Below are 25,095 nucleotides of genomic sequence, written 5' to 3'. Positions count from 1 at the left end.
TTTGTGATCTTTCTGAAAGTCAAATTTTATTGACATTTTAATATGAAATGAATTCATGAAATAAAGTGGTGCTTTCTTTTTTCCCTAAGATCTTTTGCAAAGAAATGTGAGGTGACTAGGTGAAAGATCTGTCGATGTGCCCTTGAGCAAGGCATTTAACCCTAATTGCTCCTGTAAGTCGCTCTTAATAAAAGCGTCTGCTAAATGACTAAAATGTACATGTCAAAATGTAATAGAGAAATTCACATAGCCTTCATCATATGACCAAATCCTCTTTTTATTTTTAACATGGCTCTGACACCGTAGTTGCAAGAGAGGTCAGAAAACAAAAGGAAAACTTTCGCTAGCATGATACATTTTCTGTTTTATGCTGTTCATATGGAATAAAAAGACAGAAGATCATTTTGAAAAAGCACTAAAATCAGAAGTCATACACAATCCGTAGATGTCAAATTAAATACTGTTCTCTTATCTTGACAGAAATATTAATCCTGCTAATGTTTGAAAGAAAATGTTGTTATTATACTGATAACGACACACAAGTTATGTAAATATTGAGCGTAAGAGTGCGTCAAAGAGCTGTAAGAATTGGCTGTAGGGACAGTACCTAAAAAGTGACTAATTCATGATTCCCATCCAGGTGCCGGGAGAGACCCAGGGGAAATTTGATCGAATGTGACAGCTGTCCCCTCCTCTGTCACACACACTTTTTAAGGCGACCCAAAGGAACCTGTCCTCCCTGACATCACAAACATAAGGCAACTCAATGTTTAAACTACTCTCTTCTGCAACCAAGGAAGTAACCTTTTTCATCTGATTCTTAGAATTCAGGGTCTAGTGAAGCAGGAAGGATGTGGAGCGATAGGCAGTGCTGCTGAGAGGCACCAAACGAGGGGTTCAGTGGAGACAGGTCCACACAAACCAGCAGGTAGGTCTATGAAAAAAAAGTGTAATTTTGAATGTTTTAATGGTGTGAGAATATTTATAATATGATCCATTGACTTGTGACAAACTTTAGAATTAATTCAAGGCAGAGGTATATATTCAGCTTCTTGTACAGCCCAACAGACTATCACACTTTACAACAAAACCTTGAAAACAAACAATGAGCTATGGGTTATTCTCTTTGGATCTTTTGTTTATGGGTATTGGCCATGATATTGGTATGGTACTGTTGGATGAAACTATATGGAGAGTAAGTTTTTGATTCCATATAGTTAGAATGAAATTTAGATTATTTTTAGAAAGGTGAAAAGATAAGATTGTGACAACCTACATTCATTATGGAAATAGTGGTTGTGCTGTCAACTGTCAAATTTGGTCAATATAATGTTTACATTAACCAGCCAATACACATAAACATCACTCATGAATGCTTATGACTATTGGACATTTCCCTCTTTGTCATACAAACACAGAGATATAGACAATTTCACTTTCACAGTTATAGACACTTTCACTTTTACAGAGTGTTTTTTAAAAACAGTATGTAAACACAACATGTGTCATGGAGCTTAAGACCAACCCTGCTGAGTTGACTGAGATGCAGTTTTAATAAATAATCTATTCTAGTGTCTTTATGGGTGTCAAGCAGTGGTTGTTTGTAATCAATAAGGCAAACACTTGCATTTAAATTGGCAGGTCAACATGGGTGAAATATGTATATTGCTATCTATTTTTATTCAAGGGAATGGTTTGATTTTCACAGTCCAAAGATTGGACATATTTAAAACACATACAAATGTTACAGCAGGCAACAGATATATAAATATAGCAAAGGATAATATACACAAAAAAGTCTAAATACTTGTTTCCATTGTGGTCATCTTCAAGATGGATCTGGACTCAACATGGGTCACTCACACCAAGATGTCCACTGCTCACCCAGTTCTCAGTGTAAGGTCTGTGTGATCAAAGTAGAGCTACATCTGATTACTGGGTCAGTAATGACATTATAAGCTGCATGTGCCCAAACAACACCTCAATAGGTATGTAGACCGTTATACCAACTGTATTCTTCTTTAATAAAATACACATTTGACTAAGTATAGCGTTGGTTCATTATTTATTGGAATATAAAATGTGACTTTTGTTCTACTTAGTCATCATCAAGCCATACATGATAATCGAGGATAATATTAATAATAAAAGGTGTCTCATATAAAAGTTATTAAAGCTGTTTCAATGTAATGGTCCAATTGACGTACTTATCAAGAAAATACCCCTGGTCATCCCTATTGCCTCTGATCTGGCGAACTCACTAAACACAAATGCTTCCTTTGTAAATAATGTCTGAGTGTTGGAGTGTGCCCCTGGAAATCGATAAATAAATAAATAAAAACAAGAACATTTTTCTGTCTGGTTTGCTTAATATAAGTAATTAGAAACGATTTATACTTTGACTTTTGATACTTTAGAAACAAATACTTTTAGACTTACTCAAGTAATATTTTACTGGGTGACTTTTACTTGAGCCATTTTCTATTATCTTTACTTTTACTCAAGTATGACAATTGGGTAGGTACATTTTCCAACAATGCAAGCTCGGTCCTCAGGACCCCAAGTGGTGCACGTTTTGGTTTTTGTCCTAACACTACACAGCTGATTCAAAGTATGATTAGTTGATTATTTGAAATCAGCTGTGTAGAACTAGGGCAAAAAACAAAACGTGCGCCACCCGAGGAGTGAGTTTGGGAAAACCCTACCTAAAAGGCACTGTGCTTGTCCAGTTATTTCAGATCAGTGCAGATTTTATTTAACCTTTATTTTAGAAGGGAGCCCCATTGAGACCAATGTCTATTTTGCAAGGGAGCCCTGCATGGTGTCTGCCAGGCCAGTGTGATGAAGGGACAGAGATGAGAAGAGGAATCTACTTTAGATGATTAGACACAATCTCTTTTCCGTCATTTCTCACCATGGATACATTCAAAATAATGGAAAAAAAGGTTTTAAACATACCTATGAAATTAGGCATATTCAAAACTCAAAGAGTAGTTTTCACCTGTCCAGTCCTTTGAGTCCATAAACACCACAAGGGTAGTAGGGTAGTAGTAGGGTAGTAGTATTCGATCAAATAAACCTCATAATAGCAAATAAGCCATTACATTTTTTTGTTTACCAAATTCGACACTTTCATTGACCTCCATACAAAAACGCATCGCTTGGTGAGCCAAATAAATGTAACAACGCCACCTGCTGGAGAAGAAAGATTTTTGACCGAGTTGCTTGAGATGCTCCTGACCGCAGTGTGCAGTTCGGGGCTGGGATCAAACGCTTTTAACCCGAACCCTTCCAGTCTCCTTCAAGGTCACCGTCAACGAAAGCGAATCGTAATCGAACCTTACCTATATTGATACAAATATAAACCATGGAAGTAAGTGAGACTGTCATTATGCACTTTGTAATATTAATGTTATACCATTGCAGTGATTGCAGAGATTTTTATATGACCAATTACCGCGCCGATGTTAGCATAGCGTTAATTAGCACAATGAGGGAATCTTATTTGGACAAATTTGCGTACTTGAGCAGTAAGCCTAGGTTTACATGTGCAGTTACGTAATCGTTGATTGTCTTTTTCTTCAATGTACATTTACATTTTAGTTATGGAATTGCATTTTAGTAGACGCTCTTATCCAGAGCAACTTAACAGTAGTGAATGCATACATTTCATGTTTGTTTTGTACTGGCCCCACGTGGGAATCGAACCCACAACCCTGGCATTGCACACACCATGCTCTACCAACTGAGCCACAGGGAACCCCTCCCATGTATACCTTGTTGTGTTTGGATATGTTTTTTGGGATCCCCATCCGATTGTGTGATTTTCATTTTAAAAGGAAAACATGCAGCAAATTAGGCGATGGTGGTGCCTAGTTCTCCTGCAGAACTTTCCCATGCCGTAAGTCTTGAACATTATAAAAATGTTTCATTTGGATCCTTAAAATCACTTGTTTCACTGTAGCCAGACTAGCCTTAATATATTTTCATATTGAATGTGAACTCTAAACATTTAAAGGCACTGTTTCCCTCCCTTGTGTAATTGGGATGGACAGGGAAGACTGCATTACAACTCTTAAAGAACTACAGTTGTATGATGGCCTGGATGAAGAGGAAAATATTCTCCTCAAGGAACCATTCATGTTACAGAGAGATTATGAGATGTTCTATGTGGAGGCAGTTGACAACAATAAAATGACTGTCTTTTGCCTCTTTTGAGGAGCAGGAGTGAAGCCATTTTTGAGGAGTGGTCAAACCTTGTTTTTGTCTGCTTTGTTAATTGTGTTTATGTTGTTTAGTAAAGATGACTTAGAAGTCACCCGAGTCTCTGATCTCTTTACTGGAGCTGGTATAACTTAATGGACAAAGCACATTCAGCTTGTCATTATGTCTATTTGGTATAGTCTGTCTCCATTCTCATGAGGAAAGTAAATAGCATTATAAATCAGGATAGGTAGTAACTACACTGATATATGCTCAATTAAATAATATTAAAGTTATAACATTTATCAACACAATTTAACAGTACATGACATGCATAACAAGTCTGTTCACTGCAACAATATCAGTAGCTTGTCTCAAATATAGCATGAAGCAAAAAGTGTTACAACACATCTGCTGGTGCTTTAAGGAAGTCTCAAAGTTTTGCTCACCTGAGGTGGAGTATCTTATGATAAGCAACAGACCTCACTATTTACCCAGAGAGTTTATCTGTTTTCGTAGCTGTCTATATACCACCACAGAGCGAGGTTGGAACTAAAACTGCGCTAAATGAGCTGTATTCCGCCATAAGAGAACAGGAAACCACTCATCCAGAGGCAGCGTTCCTAGTTGCTGGTGACTTTAATGCAGGGAAACTTAAATCAGTTTTACTGAATTTCTATCAACATGTTAAATGTGCAACCAGAGGGAAAAGAACTCTGGACCACCTTTAGTCCATACACAGAGATGTGTACAAAGCTCTCCCACGCCCTCCATTTGGCAAATCTGACCATAATTCTATCCTCCTGATTCCTGCTTACAAGCAAAAATTAAAGTGGGCAGCACCAGTGACGCGGTCTATAAAAAAGTGGTCCGATGAAGCAGATGCTAAACTACAGGACTGTTTTGCTAGCACAGACTGGAATATGTTCCGGGATTCTTCCGATGGCATTGAGGAGTACATCACATCAGTCACTGGCTTTATCAATAACTGCATCGAGGACGTCGTCCCCACAGTGACTGTACGTACATACCGCAACCAGAAGTTATGGATTACAGGCAACATTCGCAATGAGCTAAAGGGTAGAGCTGACACTTTCAAGGAGTGGCACTCTAACCAGGAAGTTTATAAGAAGTCCAGACGGATTACCAGGATGTGTACTCCGAACTGGCAAGTGTCTTCACTGACATTTTCAACCTCTCCCTGTCTGAGTCTGTAATACCAACATGTTTCAAGCAGACCACCATAGTCCCTGTGCCCAAGAACACTAAGGTAACCTGTGTAAATTACTACCGACCCATAGCACTCACGTCTGTTGCCATGAAATGCTTTGAAAGGATGGTCATGACTCACATCAACACCATTATCCCAGAAACCATAGACCCACTCCAGTTTGCATACCTCACCAACAGATCCACAGATGATGCAATCTCTATTGCACTCCACACTCGCACCAGGACAAAAGGAACACCTATGTGAGAATGCTAGTCATTGACTACAGCTCAGCTTTCAACACCATAGTGCCCTCAAAACTCATCACTAAGCTAAGGACCCTGGGACTAAACAGCTCCCTCTGCAACTGGATCCTAGACTTCCTGATGGGCCGCCCGCAGGTGGTAAGGGTAAGTAACAACACATCCGCCACAAATCCTCAACACGGGGGCCCCTCAGGGGTGTGTGCTCAGTCCCCTCCTGTACTCCCTGTTCACTCATGACTGCACGGCCAGGCACAACTCCAACACCATCATTAAGTTTGCTGATGACACAACAGTGGTAGGCCTGATCACTGACAACGATGAGACATCCTATAGGGAGGAGGTCAGAGACCTGACCGTGTGGTGCAAGGACAACAACCTCTCCCTCAACGTGATTAAGACAAAGGAGATGATTGTGGACTACAGGAAAAAGAGGACCGAGCATACTCCCATTCTCATCGATGGGGCTGTAGAGCAAACTAACATGGTCCAAGCACACCAAGACAGTCGTGAAGCGGGCACAACAAAACCTATTCCCCCTCAGGAGACTAAAAAGATTTGGCATGGGTCCTCAGATTCTCAAAAGATTTTACACCTGCACCATTGAGAGCATCCTGATGGGTATGGCAACTGCTCGGCCTCCCGCCGCAAGGGTAGTGTAGTGTGTACGGTCCAGTACATCACCGGGGCCAAGCTTCCTGCCATCCAGGACCTCTATACCAGGCGGTGTCAGAGAAAGGCACTAAAAATCGTCAAAGACTCCAGCCACCCAAGTCATAGACTGTTCTCTCTGCTACCGCCCGGCAAGAAGTACCGGAGCGCCAAGTCTAGGTCCAAGAGGCTTCTAAACAGCTTCTACCCTCAAGCCATAAGACTCCTGAACAGCTAATCAAATGGCTACCCAGACTATTTGCAGCCCCCCTCCCCCCATGCTGCTACTACTCTCTGTTATTATCTATGGATAATCACTTTAACAACCCTACCTGCATGTACATAATTATTTCAATTACCTCGACACCGGTGCCCCCGTACATTGGCTCTGTACCGGTACCCGCTGTATATAGCCCCACTATTGTTATTCACTGCTGCTCTTTAATTTTTTTTTTTTTCTTATCTTACTGTTGGGCATTTTCTTAACTGCATAGTTGGTTAAGGGCTTGTAAGCATTTCACATTTCACCTGTTGTATTCGGCGCATGTGACATAACATTTGATTTGATATAATATTTCTTACGATCTTCAAAAATGAAATACGTTTTTATTCAACGTGTGCCTTGCGCAAACGTGTGTGTTTGTATTCAGTGTGTGACTGTTAAACCTCAGATGGGCCAAAAAAAGGTGGGCGGGGTCAAACGTGGGCCGAATCGCAGTCAGCGGAACTTGGAGAATGTTTCGCTTCGCCTCTTTTTCTACGAGGCCAGTTTTCTGCTCCGTCACGTGATATTCCGGATGGGCTCTCGATTCAAATCCGGGTTGAAACGAAGTGACTTGAGAAAAAATGGCCGAGAAGAAGAAAGGTGAGAAACAAGCTAGCAACAAATATTTGAAATAGAATACATCGTTTAAATATATTGATCTAGGTAACTATCCACAAATAGTATTTAATCTGACTGAAACTATAAAATACTGGCACGCGAACTGCGTGCGTTTGCCTTTCTTTACGTTAATGCACTTGAACGCTGCCCTTCAGAAAGTTAACTAGCATGTGCAAAATGTTATGCTAGCTAAAAATCGCAGTTAGTTAGATAGAAAGAACTCGGTGTGAAATGCACATTAGCGTGCCTCGTTTGCAAGTCACCACGCCTGCTATTCAGGGACGTAGTCCCTGTTGATAGCAGCTGTAATGGTAGTTGGCTAACGTACCTTCCAGTGCTCCCTGGGTGTGTTGGTCGGTAGTTAGCTAATGCTAGTAGCTCAGTAGCTGGTTAGCCTAACACAACATTTACTACTAACTACGACACAGACATTGGGTCCATTCAATAACTTGGTTATATAATATTTGGCATTAAGCCTAACTGATATTGCATACATGACTGGTATGTCTTACTGTGCCGTTACTGAGGTCTCGTATAGGGGATAGTGAAGGCCATGTTATGGGACCCCACCTACTTTCTTGTTCAATCTTGTAGTATTACTAACCACTTATTTTTGTTATTCGATGAGGTTTAACGGAGGTTGGCATCAAATGTTGCATTACCGCTACCTACTAGACTGGAGTATAAACTCCCTTATACAAAATAAATCAACACAACCCACCACCCTTCTCCACTATTTAAATCTATCTAGTCCTTACCTCAGGCCAACAGTCTGAAAGGAGGGGACACCACCACACCCTGTAACTCTTCTGACGTCAAGTCTCACACACCCAAATACCTCTCTGCAGCTGCCACCACAACCTACATTTTTTTCCAGCAACTTCCATTCCATCCCTGTAGTACAGTTGATACCATTGCTATACAAGCATATATCACTTGTTGGCCTATCCCTCTGTACTGGTACAGATCTACTACTCATACCACTCCTCTCAGGATCCCTTGACCCATCTTCTACTTTCTTCACTGCCTCAGCATATGACAACTTCTGCACTACTCTAACCCAGGAAAGCTCAACCTGCCTCTATCGCACTGGACATTTCTGTTTTTTCTTTCTTTTTACTATTTTCAACATTGTAGAATAATAGTCCCAAAGGGTGGCTATTTGAAGAATCTCAATTATAAAATATATTTTGATTTGAACACTTTTTTGGTTATTACTTGATTTCAAATGTGTTATTTCATAGTATTGATGTCTTCACTATTATTCTACAATGTAGAAAATAGTCAAAAGAAAGAAAATCCCTGGAAGGAGTAGGTGTTCTAAAACCTTTGACCGGTAGTGTAAATATCCTAACATCACTTTGTCGGGCAAGGACATCAACATCGAAACTCAAAAGGACAGACAACGTCTCTTCTGTTTCATCACTCACACCACCCTGTCTGCGTCGCTCCAAACGACACTGGGAATCTTCCCCTTCAGTTGGTTAACTTTCACATTTACCACTACTCTAATCACTCCTTTCAAAGGTGCCCTTTTCTTCAGAGCAAAACAATTCACATCTCTTATCCCCATTCATTTAACTCTGACCAGCAGAAACGCAAAACATGATGACTAGATCACTTCTGGTTACCTTTACTGATTCTACAGCACCCAACTCTGTTTTTACCCATCCTGAAACCACAAATGGATCAGCCAAAAGGCAAGGGTCCACTTTTTCCAAACATTTCACTCCTACCACACTCCTCTTTATCCTGACTCTCGGTGTAAGCCTCAGGCTCCGAGAACTTCACACCTACCCCCTCCGATACTTTGCCCTCAATCACTTCCATTTCTCCTCCTGTCTTCGATCCGGCGTACAGCACACTCTGCTTACACTTTCTACCATTCTTATTTGAAAAACCTCCCTTTTCCCTACACTTTAACCTATTCAAGCTAACCCCCTTCCTCTCTCTGACTTCCTCTACCTCTCTTTTTCCTGAGGAATGCTTTTCCAACAGTCTTGAAGGATTTCCCACATATGCTGAGCACTTGTTGGGTGCTTTTCCTTCACTCTGCGGTCCAACTCATCTCAATTGGGTTGAGGTTGGGTGATTTGTGGAGGCAAGGTCATCTGATGCAATACTCCATCACTCTCCGTCTTGGTCAAATAGCCCTTACACAGCCTGGAGGTGTGTTTTGGGTTGTTGTCCTGTTGAAAAACAAATGATAGTCCCACTAAGCACAAACCAGATGGGATAGCGTCTCGCTGCAGAATGCTGTGGTAGCCATGCTGGTTAAGTGTGTTTTGAATTCTAAATAAATCAGACAGTGTCACCAGCAAAGCACCATCACACCACCTCCATGCTTCGTGGTGGGAATCACACATGCAGAGATCATCCGTTCACCTACTCTGCGTCTCACAAAGACACGGCAGTTGGAACCAAACATATCCAATTTGGACTCATCAGACCAAAGGACAGATTTCCACCGGTCCAATGTCCATTGCTTGTGTTTCTTGGCCCAAGCTAGTCTCTTCTTATTGGTGTCCTTTAGTAGGTTCTTTACAGCAATTCAACTAATTCTAATGAACTTATCCTCTGCAGCACAGGTTAACTCTGGGTCTTCCTTTCCTCTGGTGGTCCTCATGAGAGCCAGTTTCATCCATCCTAGCACTTGATGGTTTTTGCCACTGCAGTTGAATAAACTTTCAAAGTTTTTGCTTATTTGAGCTGTTCTTGCCATAATATTGACTTGGTGTTTTACCAAATAGGGCAATCTTCTGTATACCACTCCTACCTTGTCACAACACAACTGATTGGCTCAAATGCATTAAGAGGGAAAGACATTCCAGAAATGAACTTTTAAGAAGGCACACCTGTTAATTGAAATGCATTCCAGGTGACTACCTCATGAAGCTGGCTGAGAGAATGCCAACAGTGTGCAAAGGGTGGCTACTTTGAAGAATCTCAAATATAAAATACATTTTGATTTGGTTACTACATGATTCCATATGTGTTATTTCATAGTTTTGATGTCTTCAATATTGTTCTACAATGTAGAACGTAGTAAAAATAAAAACCCTGGAATGAGTTGTGTCCAAACTTTTGACTGGTACTGTGTGTATGTGTGTATATATATATATATATATATGTTGTATTTTACCCACTTTTTCCTCCACACTTTTGTAATATCCAATTGCGATCCAATTACGATCTTGTCTCATTGTTTCTACTCCCCAACGCGTCCTCCAAAACATGGCCTGCCAAACCGTGCTTCTTAACACCCGCCCGCTTAACCCGGAAGCCAGCCGCACCAATGTGTCGGAGGAAACACCGTTCAACTGACAACCGAAGTCATCCTGCAGGCACCTGGCCCGCCACAAGGAGTCACTAGAGCGCTATGAGCCAAGTAAAGCCCACCCAGCCAAACCCTCCCCTAACCCGGACGACGCTGAGCCAATTGTGCTCCGCCCTATGGGACTCCCGGTCACGGCCGGTTGTGACACAGTCTGGGATCAAACCCGGGTCTGTAGTGATGTCTCAAGCACTGCGATGCAGTGCCTGAGTCCGCTGCGCCAATCGGGAGGCCTTATTTATATATTTTTTAAAGTAGTGCACTGGGCCTTTACTAGTCCTGTATTAGCAGACCGATATCGCTGTCTGTAGCACAGACAATTTTTTTACAATTATGATTATTTGTCAAATGACAGCCAAACATCGATGATCCTTTTGCCTTTGCATGCCTCCGAAGGCGCTGCAATTACATCACGCCCTCCATACAGAGCCTCTGACCACATTTTCAGATCAAGCATAAATTGGCTTTTAGGGTAGGGATGTCACAAGGATCCCGGATAGCACTGACCTTAAAACAAACAGGGCCAATTCCATAAAACGGAACAAAAGTGTTTAACTATCAATGGTATGCATCAAAAAGGATTGTGTCTGCCAGGTCAGTGTGTTTGATCTTGAGACGGACCAAATCTCTTGACTGCTGAGCTGATCACAAGTCTGTCTGACTGAAAGTGAAATTGATGGCCATCTGGTCTCTCTAGGCTGGTCTATTTTAGGCCTCTATTTTCAAGTGTCCAGAAGCCTGGATTTGTAAAGGTCAATGTAGTCTACTTTCTGGCATCAGACACAGCATAAGATGTACACTGTATTTCAGTGTCCTGCAAAGTCATGTGAGCGAAGGATGATCAAGCGTATGACTGAAATCAATGTGATAATTGGCTATATCAAATTACAACTAGATACAGTTACATGGTGGTGGGTCTGACTCTTTTTTTTGTGTGATTTGTTCTTCTAGATAAGAGTGAGGAGGTGGTAGAGTATCTTCTAGATAAGAGTGAAGAGGTGGTAGGCTATGCCAAGAAACAGAGATGGTGGAACAAAATTTTTGGCAAGAACTCTGGGCCAGTAGCAGAGAAGTATGATGTTGCCACCCAGCTTGCCATTGGTGGAGTGTCTGGCTGGTGAGTCAATCAGTCCTGATTGTGTAATATGAATAAATAATACATGGATAAGCCATGTGAATCTGCTGTGGTGTTCTACAATTGTAACCATTTATGACTTGGCAGGTCTTTGTTTAATAGCTGTTTTTCCTCTTAGGTGTGCTGGGTATTTGTTCCAGAAAGTTGGAAAGCTGGCAGCTTCAGCAGTGGGTGGAGGCTTCTTTTTGCTTCAGGTAAAGTGTGACTTCTTATGCTCTGCATCAATTTATTTTGTGTTTGAAAATCCATAGTTCTAAACAACACCTGACTGACTTATTTACCTACATTTAACACATATTTGACACTCATGTTTCACATTAGGACACATGGAAGTGTGTTATGACTCAACCCCAGTCACATTGCCATTATTGGTGTGTGATTAATTTCCTTCTAGATTGCCAACCACACAGGGTACATCAAAGTGGACTGGAAGAGAGTGGAGCGTGATGTAAACAAGGCTAAGAAACAGCTGAAGTTGAATACAGAAAAGCCCAGTAAAGAAGTCAGGACAAAAGTGGATGAGGTAAGGGGTCATCATGGTCTACTATAAAATGGTGGATGTTTCCTATCTGATTCATGTCTTATGATCTCTTTGGTGTTGTGATTTTAGCATTTCAAATATGCTCATGACTAATGGTATGATGTTGAAGCTATCCACATCTTTTTACTCCAGAGTATAAAAGAGAACAATGTCAAATATATGGAAGCCCGTTCCTGCCACCCAAAAAAGAAAATCTGACTGAGTTGTGAGATAGTAAGTCATAATTGAAATAATAAGTCATTATTATAAGTAGGATTGTCATGATACCAGTGTCGTGATACTACGAGACCAGATTTTCCATTGCAAAAAGAAAACAACATGAATTAGACTAACTCTATGGTCCTACTTTATTTAAAAATGTTGGTGCTATTGTTTGCAAAATAAACAAATGTGACTCTTGGTGACAACATAATGCTGTTTGTTTCTAACATTTTGACTTTTTTTCCTCGAAATTGAATATGTTTCATGTTTTGTTTCCTTGCCACGATACTTCGTATCGCCATACTTGTATCGTGGCAAGCAAACAAAACATGAAACATATTTAATTTCTAGAGGAAAAAAGTGATAACCCTAATTATGAGATAGTAAGTCGCTCATGAAACGGGCATCAACTCACATCAACAAAACTCTCCAATTCATTAATATCGAACAATATCAAAGCTCGCACGGTGACTATAGGACATAGATACGGTTATCCTTTAAAGTTGTTACATGCTTTGGTTTTTTCATTTATGTTTTCAGGTACTTTAGCACGTAGGGCACACCGATTTGTCAGTCAGTATGTGTTACACCTGTGCTGGTTGCCATCTCGTTAGTGGGAAGGTGTTTCACCTGTGTTGGCCCAGGTGCTATTTAGGGATGGCTGGGCCAGTGTTCCAGTGGAGCTTGAGAGATGTTGGGGAGAGCTACACTTCACATCAGCTGAGATGCGAGTTCAACTTATTTAAGTTTGATAGAAGCCTGAGTTTTGTTGTTTCCCAAAACGAATTACATTTTGTCTGATGGTTATTGTCATGCGAAAGACTGCCAGTCTCAAGGTAAAGTTTAGCCTCCACGCATACAAGCCCTGATGCACACCTTTAGAACCACTACATTTAGAAAAGTCTAAATCATTTTAATATACACCAGTAAATCCATTTATTTTTGTCAGGTTTTAAAGAAACATTTATGATATGAAGAAAATGTATTTCAGAAGAACAGAATATGAGTTGGCCTACTGTAGGCCTATGTTATCTGGCTATGCTCCATGTTGTAGGCTTGTTAATTTGGCTGATAAAATGGCACAGGATTTAAGCATATCTTATCAGATTTCATAGTAAATTGAAATTCATTATATTTTTCCCATTACAGAGCGAGTGCTCATGGTGTGGCTATGTTGAGCGTAAAAGTGGTAATTTGAAACGGGTCCTATATGCAAGATTTAGTTCTTTGGCAACATTAGTAATGATACAAATCTTAAATAAAAACATATAGGCTCCATTGATGAGAAAGTAGGGGAAAAAAGCTTGCTCTCTGTTCCTTGCCTCATGCTGCACAGCTGTCCTCTCATCAAGTGATCATATTTTCACCAGACTATTCTCAATTTAATCTTGTCATTACTAATATGTAAAATTTGTTTAGATTTAGAATGGTCCATTATCAAATGGGTAGGGGCAGGGGAAAAGTGACATGTCATCTGTATGCGCTCAAATTGCAAATGAAGGCTGTGCGCTTTCCTGTGGGTCTGCTTTGTAGGCTACTTCGGTTTTACAGTGGAGCATGTTCTTTAATATGAGCAGTTGAGGAGTAAATATAAGAACACTAATTTCATCAACCACTGTTTGAGGAGCATGCTCTCGCTGCCCGACAGGTGATATTCCGCCCCAAACTCTGTATGCCATGGGCTCTCCAACCCTGTTCCTGCAGCTACCCACTGCTTAATTAGGGCAAATGAAATCTGTTCAGGAACATCAATAGTGACATGTTTACGCAACAAAACATATTTCACTACACTGTTGACAGACCTTCTGCGCACTCAATAAAGGAGAGCAGATGGAAATGCATGTTGGTGAGATATTCTGTATAGCTGAAGGTAATGTCAATTAATTCTTAAAATAAATAAAAAAAATCCATATTTACTAGGCTATTCAAAATCAATTACAAATTCACTAATTCTAGGCTAACTTTAAGTCGCACTGCAAAATCAATGAATCAAGTGCATCGCCTAGGGCTATACGCACTCTCCCAGACTCATGTATAGACATTTTGGTAACCAGTCCATCCAATATGCAGAATAAAACAGTCCACACTCAAAGGCGACTACTCAAATCTGTTTAATTTTGGAGTATAAGCTAAATCAGTTTTGTTTTATGTTTTTCTGCCATGCGTAATATGTGGTAGGCTATGTATTGTATAATGGCACAATCATAACTATGTTTTGTTTGTTCGGGCTTGGGCTCACAAGCTCATAAGGAACGGGCTTCCATACTATGAACAATGCTTATCAATACTCTGCTAAACTTAACCATGCATTGGTGTTTTTCTTTTTACCAGGTGCAGACATTTGTGAAGAAGAATATTGTCCTCACAGGAGGTTTTGCTGGGGGATTTCTGCTGGGCTTGGCCTCCTAAATCTACAAATGAATCTCTTTATTTAATATTGTGTCAAATACAAAGCTGAAAAAAGCTTAACCCTAACCAGCTATCTAGATATGCAAGTAGACTACATATATCATATGTCAAACTGTAACTCATAGGCTTAATGTGTGTTTTTGGGCTCATGGGAATGTGTGTCCATTTCAAAACACAGCCATTTAAAATACTATGTTTATCATTGAGGCTTATGCATGACCTGTCTTACTATTTAATTTATTACATTTTCCTATGCATTATTCTGGTATAATACAGTACTTATTTGAGATAGGTCTATTTTGGTGGATTTCAAACCATATCTGGATACACGTGCATTCTGTCAGATGGAACTGGAGCGAAGCCCTTTTAACTTGTTTTCCCTAATTTGGGATTTGTTTAGTAATATCCTTCATCTTCTAAATTGTTAAGATCAAGGTTTTATGTGTTTATATGTTCCTTCAAACCAAAGGGTCTCAGAGTTACAAACAGAAATACATGTATGAGTAAGTCCTGTACACGGAGACTAAGAAGCTGCAGTAACACAAGTTTAAATGGTATTACAGACGTCATATTTTCTTACCTAAAATTCCAAAGTGTAATTCAAGGACAATCATGGTGTGTGCATATTAATCATCCCCAATAGTAGTGACTTATTTACCAGTGGATGAGGATGCGTGTCAAGTTCTTACTTGAGACCAGGGAGTTAGAAAGCCAGATATGTCCAGTCTGGCTTTCTATCTGGCTTTCTAAATCCCTGCTTGAGACTGAGGTCTGAGTCAGATTTGTTTGCAAGTACAGATTGTGTTGATTTAAAGTTGCATGATCAAAAGTTGCCGCACAGCATACAAGATTCCAGTGTACTTATAAATGACTAAGGTCAATAATGGAATGTACTGTAATACATGGAACATATCAATAAGCCTTTGTAGAGAACATATGTGATGAGGTAATGCACTGATAGGAATGCAAGTTTGCTACAATTATTTCTCCAATGTTTATCCTCAATGCAACCCTTACCCAATTACTTGTAAAATGTGCTGTTCAAAAGCTTCATAGTATTTTTTTCACCGTTTTAAAATTCTATATTTTGTTAAAAACAAAATGTAAAATTCTGGGAGAAGTAATAAAAAAGTGAACTGTCTTTCTAGAATGATTTTGTTTGCCATAGTTTCACTGATAATACAGCTATAGTAAGGTGTGCAACTTTGTTTTAGAAATGGGGGGACAACTTGGTGGATGGTCTGGGGCCCTCCCATTTTGGGGGGCATCTAAAGCTAATTTCCTGCATTTCTACACAATCTAATATGCCCCTTCTATCATCACTATTTGGAACAACATAAAGTAAGCAAAAATGCCCAGTCATCAACCTAGGTAAGAGATCATTAAATATGTTTAAGTGATTGATAAGACTGAACTAAATCAATAATTAATATTGTGTTGCGCCTTTAACCAATAGCCTAACAAATTAACAACTCTTACAAATAAAGTACGACTTTTGATTATCAAATTTCAGCCAGCCAGCCTGAGCCGCCTGTATGTCCGACCCCCACCAGTCTAGTCAATAACTAAACTCTCCCCCCAACACTTCCTTCCCATCTTTTTTTGTTTGTCTCAGGGAAAGGTTTGGAAAACAAGTTTTATAAAAACAGCTACACATTAACACACAAACAGTACACCCTCCATATAATTCATAGGCCTAATAGTACTCTAGAGCTTTTTTTTACTTGCACACAATTTAGCTGGGTCACCATGTCCCTAGGGGTCCACGGCCCTGCAGCACCCCAACCCAACACACCCTACTCAGCTTGAGGATCTTAGTGAAACATTCATTATTGGTTTCAGGTGTTAGGCCAAAGTGATAACCTATAGTACGGCAGACACCCAGGGCCAGGATTGAGCAGCCCAGCAGCTAGGGATTGCCTAAATAGGTATCTCCACTGACGTGGGCATGATTTCAATACAAACTCCTTTTGTCGTACTGTTTTCCATAAGGCATCCAGACCTTATGAAAGTTGCACAGTATACCCTTAACTAGATTTGATTAATTACAAGATTATCTACATAACTTGACATTTCTTCCATCCATTATGGGAGGATAACCAACCTTCCAATTAATGGTAATGCATTTCTTAGCCACTGTAAATGCTAGGTTACACAGTTTTTTCTGATAAGTCTCCAGTATCAACATTTCCAAGCAAACAAAAACAGGGAGAAACTATAGACATGTTGAGATAGAACATATTCTTTGCCAGAATTCAGCCAGCCTTCACAAGAACATAACATATGCAAATATGTCCCCTTTTGTGTTACACCTCCAGCAGAATAATTACATTTGTGTGCATGACATTCAGTTTCACTGGCATATAGTACTTTCTATGGATTGTCTTAAACTGCAGTAATTTATGTCTGAGATGATATGAACATGACTGGGCATTCTAACATCTGTATCCATCATCAATAGTCTCCCAGGTCTTCCTCACATTTTTGTATGACAAGTTTTGTGTCATCGGGAAAAGCCTCTATCAACGCTTTGATACAGTTTGGAAATCAGCTTTATTGGTTTGTCAGACGGACTTAAAATAGTTTCAATCTTTGAAGCTTCTTGCTTTACAGTGTTTGCGGCACAGAGAAAATAGTGTTGCATCTGCAAAAATTCACCTCTGCTCCATCACAGACTGGTCTTCCCTGGCTGCCAGACCCTGCTGAGACCCCTATCACCATCTGATCCTGCTTAGATGAGGCATAACAAAGAATTACATTGGTGAACATTTATATATTATACATTAATAGAATCAATGGTTCAACCATTGAAATTACCATTATTCACAGATCCCAGACTGTTGCCTACCTATCAACTCAAGATGAAACTTTGTATCCATTCATTGTCTGACCCTGTAGGGACATCTGTCACCATCTGAGTTGTGTACTGACTGCACCATGACAGTGAAGCCTCTAAAGCTGTTTACACCGTGTCAGTGTGAAAAGTAGGGAACTAGCTATGGAAACTGACAGATCAATAACTTTATAGTGGTATACTGACTAATAACTCACATTGAGCTGAAAAAAAACGTCAGAATATCAGTCTTCATTCGTTTGGCCGCTGGTTTCATCGTTTGATTCAGGTCGTGTGATTGAGGCAAACATAATCGCAAAAGTTAATGAGCTAGCTAGCTAACGTTAGCTCTTTTGGCTAGCTCTGCTAGCTAATGGTACATCATCAAATGTACTTCTGTTGAAACGTGACAAAAAAGGCTACAAAACATTTCCATACACACAACACTTGTTAGATACTACCTGACAGATAGCTAGAGGCTAGCTAGAGCTGAACTGGCTGTGGTACTTAGCTACTAGCTAGCTGCTAGTAGTTCATTCACTTCATTTGAGAGGGGATGAAACATTAGTTAAGGTAAAATGTCAGTTACACTACTAGCTCAGCACTGGGAATATATTTAAGCAATAAGGCACAAGGGGGTGTGGTATATGGCCAATATGCACAATGCAAAGCAGAGTGCCTGAATACAGCCCTTAGCTGTGGTATATTGGCCATTTACCACAAACCCCCAAAGTGCCTTATTGCTATTATAAACTGGTTACCAACTCAATTAGAGCAGTACAAATAAATGTCATACCTGTGGTACACGGTCTGTTATAAACTGGGTGTTTCGAGCCCTGAATGCTGATTGGTTGACAGCCGTGGTATATCAGACAGTATACCACAGGTATGACAATTTTTTTTACTGCTCTAATTACATTGCTAACCAGTTTATAATAGCAATAAGGCTATTGTAAACTGTGTCGTGCCTAAGAACAGCCCTTAGCCGTGGTATATTGGCCATATACCACAAACCCCCAAGGTGACTTATTGCTTAAATATACCACCACTGCCAGCCAATCCGCATTCAGGTCTTGACCCACCCAGTTTATGAATATATATATTTTTCTGTCAAACAGCAGTTACATTGCCAGCTAAATCAGTGAACTAAAGAGTAGCTGCCTCTGTTCAGCTCTCCAGTGCTGGTCCTATACGCCTGACCGCTCTGAGGCATCTGCATGGTCCTAAAGCACACCCGAGCAGCGGTTTGTATCACAGTGCAATGATTAAACTGAAGGGGACAAAAATGCAATTTTAGAATGTGAGGGGGGTCATGCCCCCCCGTGGAAGTTGTACCCCTGGTTACAGTATTTGAACAACACTGGATTCCATCCCGTAGGATCATTTACTGTCATTATAAACAACTTTATTACATTTGAAGCATTGTCATTATGTACAATTTACAAATAAGACCATTGTCCAGTGTCCACAATCAGGTCAGGACGCACCAGGAATTTTAGGCTCTGTAGACTTCCGTTCCCTAGAGAACCCTGAGCAGCAGATGGAGTTCTCGCCTGCGTGCTCACAGCACATACGCATAGCTCTTATTACATCCTCGCACCTGCTCTCTATGTACTTGTTTGCTGGAAGACAAAGACAGTGGGCTAAGTACGTGTAATACATGAAACCCAATCAGATATCAAAAGCTATTCACGTTAGAAATCATAAATGGATAATGTTGTGGAAAACCCTCACCTTGTAAACACTTCTGAATTGCGCATGCTTGCTTCTGACAAGGATCTTTCTGTGGCATTTTACCACTATCAAGAAAACACAGACATGTAAATAGACATGTTTGATTACTTGGACAATCAGCTTAAACTATTAACCACCTGTACATATTGCAATTAGCCTACGATACTGAACTGTCATGATTGTATACCTGTTCGTTCTTCAAGCCGCTACAAACGTCCCCGGAATCCCGGGTGTTTACCAAATGTCGTCCGACTGGATTGGCTGCCCTATGGACTTTGCTGATTAAACTGCAGATAATTAGAACTACATTATTTTGTGATGTCTATAAATGTATTTTATGTTTGTGGAAAACGTACGACTGTATAAAAAGTGTACGATTTTGAGGGCTAAGTGGTAAAATACTTTCGCACACACGGCGCTAGGAACACATGGGTAATCTCGATTGCAGCCTTCTCGCGTCCACTCTCCTCGCCTCCTTCTCAAAACCCATTGGATGAGAAATCTACAGGTCCCGCCCCTATGATCTTCTCTTCCAATAGGTTTGAAGGAGACGAGGAGAGAGGACGCGAAAAGTGAACAATTGAGATTCACCTATGGGCTAATCTGCCTCCTTGCAACAACGTACTGTTATTGATGTAACACACGCTTTGACAAGGAAGTAGATAGTTAACTCTAGCTTGTGGAGTTTGATAAAGCTAGCTAGCCATTGATTATTATATTTTTTAAACGTGGAAGTTATAGTTCTATAACATGGCAGTAAGCGCAGTTCACCTCGAATCAGATGCCTTTTTGGTTTGCATGAATCATGCATTAAGTACCGAGAAGGAGGAAGTAATGGGACTCTGCATCGGAGAGGTAAAGTTACGTTAGCTAGCTATTTAACGTTAGCCATTTAGCTAAATAACTTTATCAATCAATCAGTTTATTGGTCGCGTACACGTTGAGCAGATGTTATAGCAGATGCAGCGAAATGCTTGTGTTACTAGCGCGATAGATAGATAAACGTTACATCAATCAATCAAATCAATCAAATTTATTTTTATATAGCCCTTCGTACATCAGCTGATATCTCAAAGTGCTGTACAGAAACCCAGCCTAAAACCCCAAACAGCAAGCAAAGCATGTGAAAGAAGCACGGTGGCTAGGAAAAACTCCCTAGGAAAAACTCCCTAGAAAGGCCAAAAACCTAGGAAGAAACCTAGAGAGGAACCAGGCTATGAGGGGTGGCCAGTCCTCTTCTGGCTGTGCAGGGTGGATATTATAACAGAACATGGTCAAGATGTTAAAATGTTCATAAATGACCAGCATGGTCAAATAATAATAATCATAGTAGTTGTCGAGGGTGCAACAAGCACGTCCGGTGAACAGGTCAGGGTTCCATAGCCGCAGGCAGAACAGTTGAAACTGGAGCAGCAGCACGGCCAGGTGGACTGGGGACAGCAAGGAGTCATCATACCAGGTAGTCCTGAGGCATGGTCCTAGGGCTCAGGTCCTCCGAGAGAAAGACAGAAAGAGAGAATTAGAGAGAGCATATTTAAATACACACAGGACACCGGATAAGACAAGAGAAATACTCCAGATGTAACAGACTGACCCTAGCCCCCCGACACATAAACTACTGCAGCATAAATACTGGAGGCTGAGACAGGAGGGATCAGAAGACACTGTGGCCCCATCCGATGATACCCCCGGACAGGGCCAAACAGGCAGGATATAACCCCACCCACTTTGCCAAAGCACAGCCCCCACACCACTAGAGGGATGTCTCCAACCACCAACTTACCGTCCAAAGACAAGGCCGAGTATAGCCCACAACGATCTCCGCCATGGCACAACCCAAGGGGGGTTGCATGCATTCTAGTATGATTAATCAGGCTGTTATACACACTTGGTATGTACAATTTAATTGCGTATTCCAGCCTGATTAATCAGACTACATGCATGCATGTGTATCCCTTGTTACATTTATATTTTCAGTTGGCATATGTCCCCAACTTGGTATAGTGACACGTTTAATTGATTCTAGCTAACAACCCTACTAAGTATTCTGCTTTCAAAGTCACCTGGTGTGTTTACACAGGTGGACACCAACCGCATCGTCCACATTCATTCTGTTATTATTCTCCGGCGCTCAGACAAGAGGAAGGATCGCGTGGAAATCTCGCCTGAGCAGCTATCTTCAGCGGCTACCGAAGCTGAGATATCCTTTGTTCATGAAAAAATAAATCTGTCTTCTGGTGGTGTCTTGCAGGAGATCAGTGTGACAAAGTCACTGTCATGGATGTCACAAATGTCAGTGTGACCGGTGGAGGTTTCATAGGATTCCTGAGGACACAGCCATTTTATCATTTTTGGTAATCTATTTCCTTAGTAAGAGCTACAGGTTGGCTGAAATGACTGGACGGCCGATGCGTGTAGTTGGTTGGTACCACTCTCACCCCCACATCACTGTGTGGCCATCACATGTGGGTAAGAACCAGAGCACCCCCCTACCACATCAGTTCCATTACTTTAGTTTTCACTGTCATGGCAAACTGTTTCAGTTGGTGTCTGAGTCATTCATTTTCTACAACAGATGTAAGAACACAGGCCATGTACCAAATGATGGACCAGGGCTTTGTTGGGCTGATATTCTCCTGTTTCATTGAGGATAAGAACACAAAAGTAGGGTTTAAATGACAGCAATTTTAAATAAATAAATAAAGTCATTTTGATATACAAAGTGGCATTGAATGAATTCAATGATTATTTTCTCTTAGACTGGTCGAGTTCTCTACACCTGCTTCCAGTCTGTGCAAGCCCAGAAAGGCTCTGAGTAAGTGTGCCCCTGTTTGGAAACCACTGTTTGCAGTGAAATTAATATCCTATCCAGGTCTGTTAAACTAAATTAGGTGTTATTAGATTATCGTTATCTTTTCTCCCTCATGACTACTAATTAGAAGAATATTCAGTTGATTCAGTCCTTCTCAAAGCAGTTGTCCCCAAAAAATAAGCCATTTGACAATATCGGCACAAATACTGAATTGCATCCCAAATCTGTGTTGCTAAAGGTACGAGAGAATCGAGATCCCAATTCATGTGGTCCCGCACGAGGCCATTGGGAAAGTGTGCCTTGAATCAGCAGTGGAGCTCCCAAGAATCCTCTGCCAGGAAGAGCAGGATACCTACAGAAAGATTCACAGGTATTCAGCCTCGAAAGCCCATGGGGTGTGTTTATTTCGGTTCAACGTTTGCTTCGTTGTGACTGTTTGTACTGAACAATACGTTTCGCCAAAACGTTGCATGGAAACCTAAAGTTGAATCACGTTGAATTCTACGTTGGGCAGAAATGAGCGTTTGAATCAGGAAAGTTTCTTCTCGCGACCTCTACAAGCCAGAATGTTGAATATTTTAATGTACTTTACCGGTTGTCTGTGCGGTTGGTCATTTTGGCGGTAGGAATGTGAGACAATGTATCCACAGGAAAGTATAATTGCATCAACTTTTCAAAGCGCTGGTAGTGAGTTCAGATTTCTATCACCTGCAGCATGTGCACAAGAAAGAACTACATGCACGAGACCCATCCATACTTTCTGAGCTCGTGCGCGTGTTGACATGGTTGTCGTGCGCGTGTTGACATGGTTGTCGTGCGCGTGTTGACGTGGTTGTCGTGCGCGTGTTGACGTGGTTGTCGTGCGCGTGTTGACGTGGTTGTTGTGCGCGTGTTGACGTGGTTGTCGTGCGCGTGTTGACGTGGTTGTCGTGCGCGTGTTGACGTGGTTGTCGTGCGCGTGTTGACGTGGTTGTCGTGCGCGTGTTGACGTGGTTGTCGTGCGCGTGTTGACGTGGTTGTCGTGCGCGTGTTGACGTGGTTGTCGTGCGCGTGTTGACGTGGTTGTTGTGCGCGTGCTTCAGTTGCTAGAGATCTGAAAGCACTACCAGGGCTTTGAAAATATCCCCGCACATTGACCCCGTACACCCTGTATATAGCCTCGTTGTTATTTTATTGTTACTTTTTATTATTTTGTACTTTAGTTTATTTGGTAAATATTTTCTTAACTCTTTCTTGAACTGCACTGTTGGTTAAGTAAGCATTTCACAGTAAGGTGTGACAGTTTGATTTGATTATACTTTACTGTGGATACGTCTCACATTCCTACCTCCAAAAGGACCGGCCATACGGACAACCGGTAAAGTCCGTTAAAATATATATATTTTTTCAACATTCTGGCTAGTAGAAGTTGTGAGAGGATGATTTACTGTTTCAAACGCACATTTCTGACTGACTTAGAATTCAATGTCAGGTTTCCAGGAAACAAAATGGTACACATCGTTCTTCAACAGGTACATTGAAGGTATGTTTGGTGGCTGTTTTGAGATCGCAGAACTCCTGCAGCACGCCATGCACAATTGCCCTCTGGGGCACCATAATCACGTCATTCATCAACTGGTTGTTTAGTACAGTTCCAGTTCTATTGAATTTAACGTTCAACACTGTTCTGTCGTACTGAACGCACCCCAGGCTTCTAACGTTTTGTTCGAAACCCTGGGGAAGTTCTCAGGATGATAATAAAAAGGGGTGGAGTCTTGATGGAAACTAGTGATGCATTGAAGGTATTTGATTAAACTGGCCTGGGTTGTACCAGGCTATTTGACCGAGTGAAGCCAGTGAGGGAGGAGCTCCCTGGTACCTCTTTTTGGTGTGTTTTGAGCCCCCCTGCAATTGCCTCTGCCACGCTGAACACATTTCCCCTTTGTCTACCATAATATGCAAAATTGTCTTGCTGCAAACACAGGACACAGGAAAGCTCATTTTGTATTGCTCATTGTTAATGGAATAATTGTTGTATTTCATTCTCTTTGCAGCTTAACTCACCTGGATCCGATCACGAAGATACACAATGGCTCAGGTTGGTGTCATGTATTTGTTGACTACTGATATTTGATTGTATCAGCATGCACATTAATATCACAGACAGTTCATCTGTCTCGACTGCTTTCTCCAACGTGTGTGTGTGTGTGTGTGTGTGTGTGTGTGTGTGTGTGTGTGTGTGTGTGTGTTTCAGTGTTCACTAAGAACCTGTGCAGTCAGATGTCTGCTGTGAGTGGTCCCCTGCTGCAGTGGCTGGAGGACCGTTTGGAGCAGAACAGACAGAGTGTTATTGAGCTGCAGCTGGAGAAGGAGAGACTAACTCAGGAGCTGGCAACCATGTGAGAGAGAGGGGTAAGGAAAAGACTTGTGTTTTTGCAGTGCCGTATACCTTCTCACACGAGGACAAGTGACTAAGGGAATCTCATCATGGCTAAGTGATCTGTGAGCGTGGAATTTTAACCACCATCTATCTACCTGAAACTTTGTCACGATGGAGAAAGATTTCGCTCTGAACACTTGTCTTTGCTTCCCAATGCCACTGTTTCCTGTTAGGTCATGCTCTGTTTACTAATAAACATTACTGTATTTTTGAGAGACATTGTCACATGTTTTTTCCTTGGCACTGAGTATTGGATGCGTTTTTCATTTTCGTCAACTTATATTTATGTTATGAAAGGACGTCCCCATGTGAATTGCCCATTTCTTTAAATGTGACATAGTATATCCAGGTATTTGCTTATTAAATTATTTTTTAATGTTTCATGCTTCTTTATTTGTGCGGTGTCAAAAGAGATGACTCATTCACTCTGATTACTTGTAGTTATGAATGTTTTCATGACTTTATGG

General features: G+C 41.0%; 3 protein-coding genes and 2 long non-coding RNA genes across 7 annotated transcripts; 3 read left to right on the top strand and 2 right to left on the bottom strand.

Moving 5' to 3' along the window:
- Nucleotides 1-256: 256 nt before the first annotated feature.
- Nucleotides 257-2,465, bottom strand: LOC106563516 (uncharacterized). Its single transcript, XR_001319267.2, has 2 exons — nt 1,808-2,465; nt 257-934 (listed from the first exon to the last, which is right to left on the bottom strand). It is a non-coding gene; the product is annotated as an uncharacterized lncRNA (long non-coding RNA).
- A 330-nt stretch (nt 2,466-2,795) lies between these two features.
- Nucleotides 2,796-4,816, top strand: LOC106563515 (uncharacterized). Its single transcript, XR_001319266.2, has 3 exons — nt 2,796-3,373; nt 3,840-3,901; nt 4,056-4,816. It is a non-coding gene; the product is annotated as an uncharacterized lncRNA (long non-coding RNA).
- Nucleotides 4,817-7,022: 2,206 nt separating this feature from the next.
- LOC106563514 (FUN14 domain-containing protein 1) lies at nt 7,023-15,971 on the top strand. The gene is made up of 5 exons (XM_014129171.2): nt 7,023-7,192; nt 11,496-11,661; nt 11,798-11,873; nt 12,074-12,202; nt 14,753-15,971. The coding sequence occupies exons 1-5, from the start codon at nt 7,174-7,176 to the stop codon at nt 14,828-14,830; spliced, it is 468 nt and encodes a 155-aa protein (XP_013984646.1). The 5' UTR covers nt 7,023-7,173; the 3' UTR covers nt 14,831-15,971.
- Nucleotides 15,972-17,364: 1,393 nt separating this feature from the next.
- On the bottom strand, nt 17,365-19,864 carry cmc4 (C-x(9)-C motif containing 4 homolog (S. cerevisiae)). Of its 3 annotated transcripts, none has more exons than XM_014128932.1 (4): nt 19,585-19,864; nt 19,398-19,462; nt 19,151-19,285; nt 17,365-17,560 (listed from the first exon to the last, which is right to left on the bottom strand). In XM_014128932.1, the coding sequence occupies exons 2-4, from the start codon at nt 19,453-19,455 to the stop codon at nt 17,499-17,501; spliced, it is 255 nt and encodes an 84-aa protein (XP_013984407.1). In that variant the 5' UTR covers nt 19,456-19,462; nt 19,585-19,864; the 3' UTR covers nt 17,365-17,498.
- A 218-nt stretch (nt 19,865-20,082) lies between these two features.
- Nucleotides 20,083-24,842, top strand: brcc3 (BRCA1/BRCA2-containing complex subunit 3). Its single transcript, NM_001140884.1, has 8 exons — nt 20,083-20,252; nt 21,478-21,597; nt 21,779-21,866; nt 21,973-22,061; nt 22,157-22,212; nt 22,448-22,579; nt 24,243-24,286; nt 24,443-24,842. The coding sequence occupies exons 1-8, from the start codon at nt 20,148-20,150 to the stop codon at nt 24,589-24,591; spliced, it is 783 nt and encodes a 260-aa protein (NP_001134356.1). The 5' UTR covers nt 20,083-20,147; the 3' UTR covers nt 24,592-24,842.
- The last annotated feature ends 253 nt before the right edge of the window (nt 24,843-25,095 follow it).

The sequence above is a fragment of the Salmo salar genome, chromosome ssa11 (genome assembly GCF_905237065.1).
Source record: "Salmo salar chromosome ssa11, Ssal_v3.1, whole genome shotgun sequence".
NCBI classification, from domain to species: Eukaryota; Metazoa; Chordata; class Actinopteri; order Salmoniformes; family Salmonidae; genus Salmo; species Salmo salar.
This window is presented reverse-complemented; position numbering and strand designations above follow the sequence as displayed.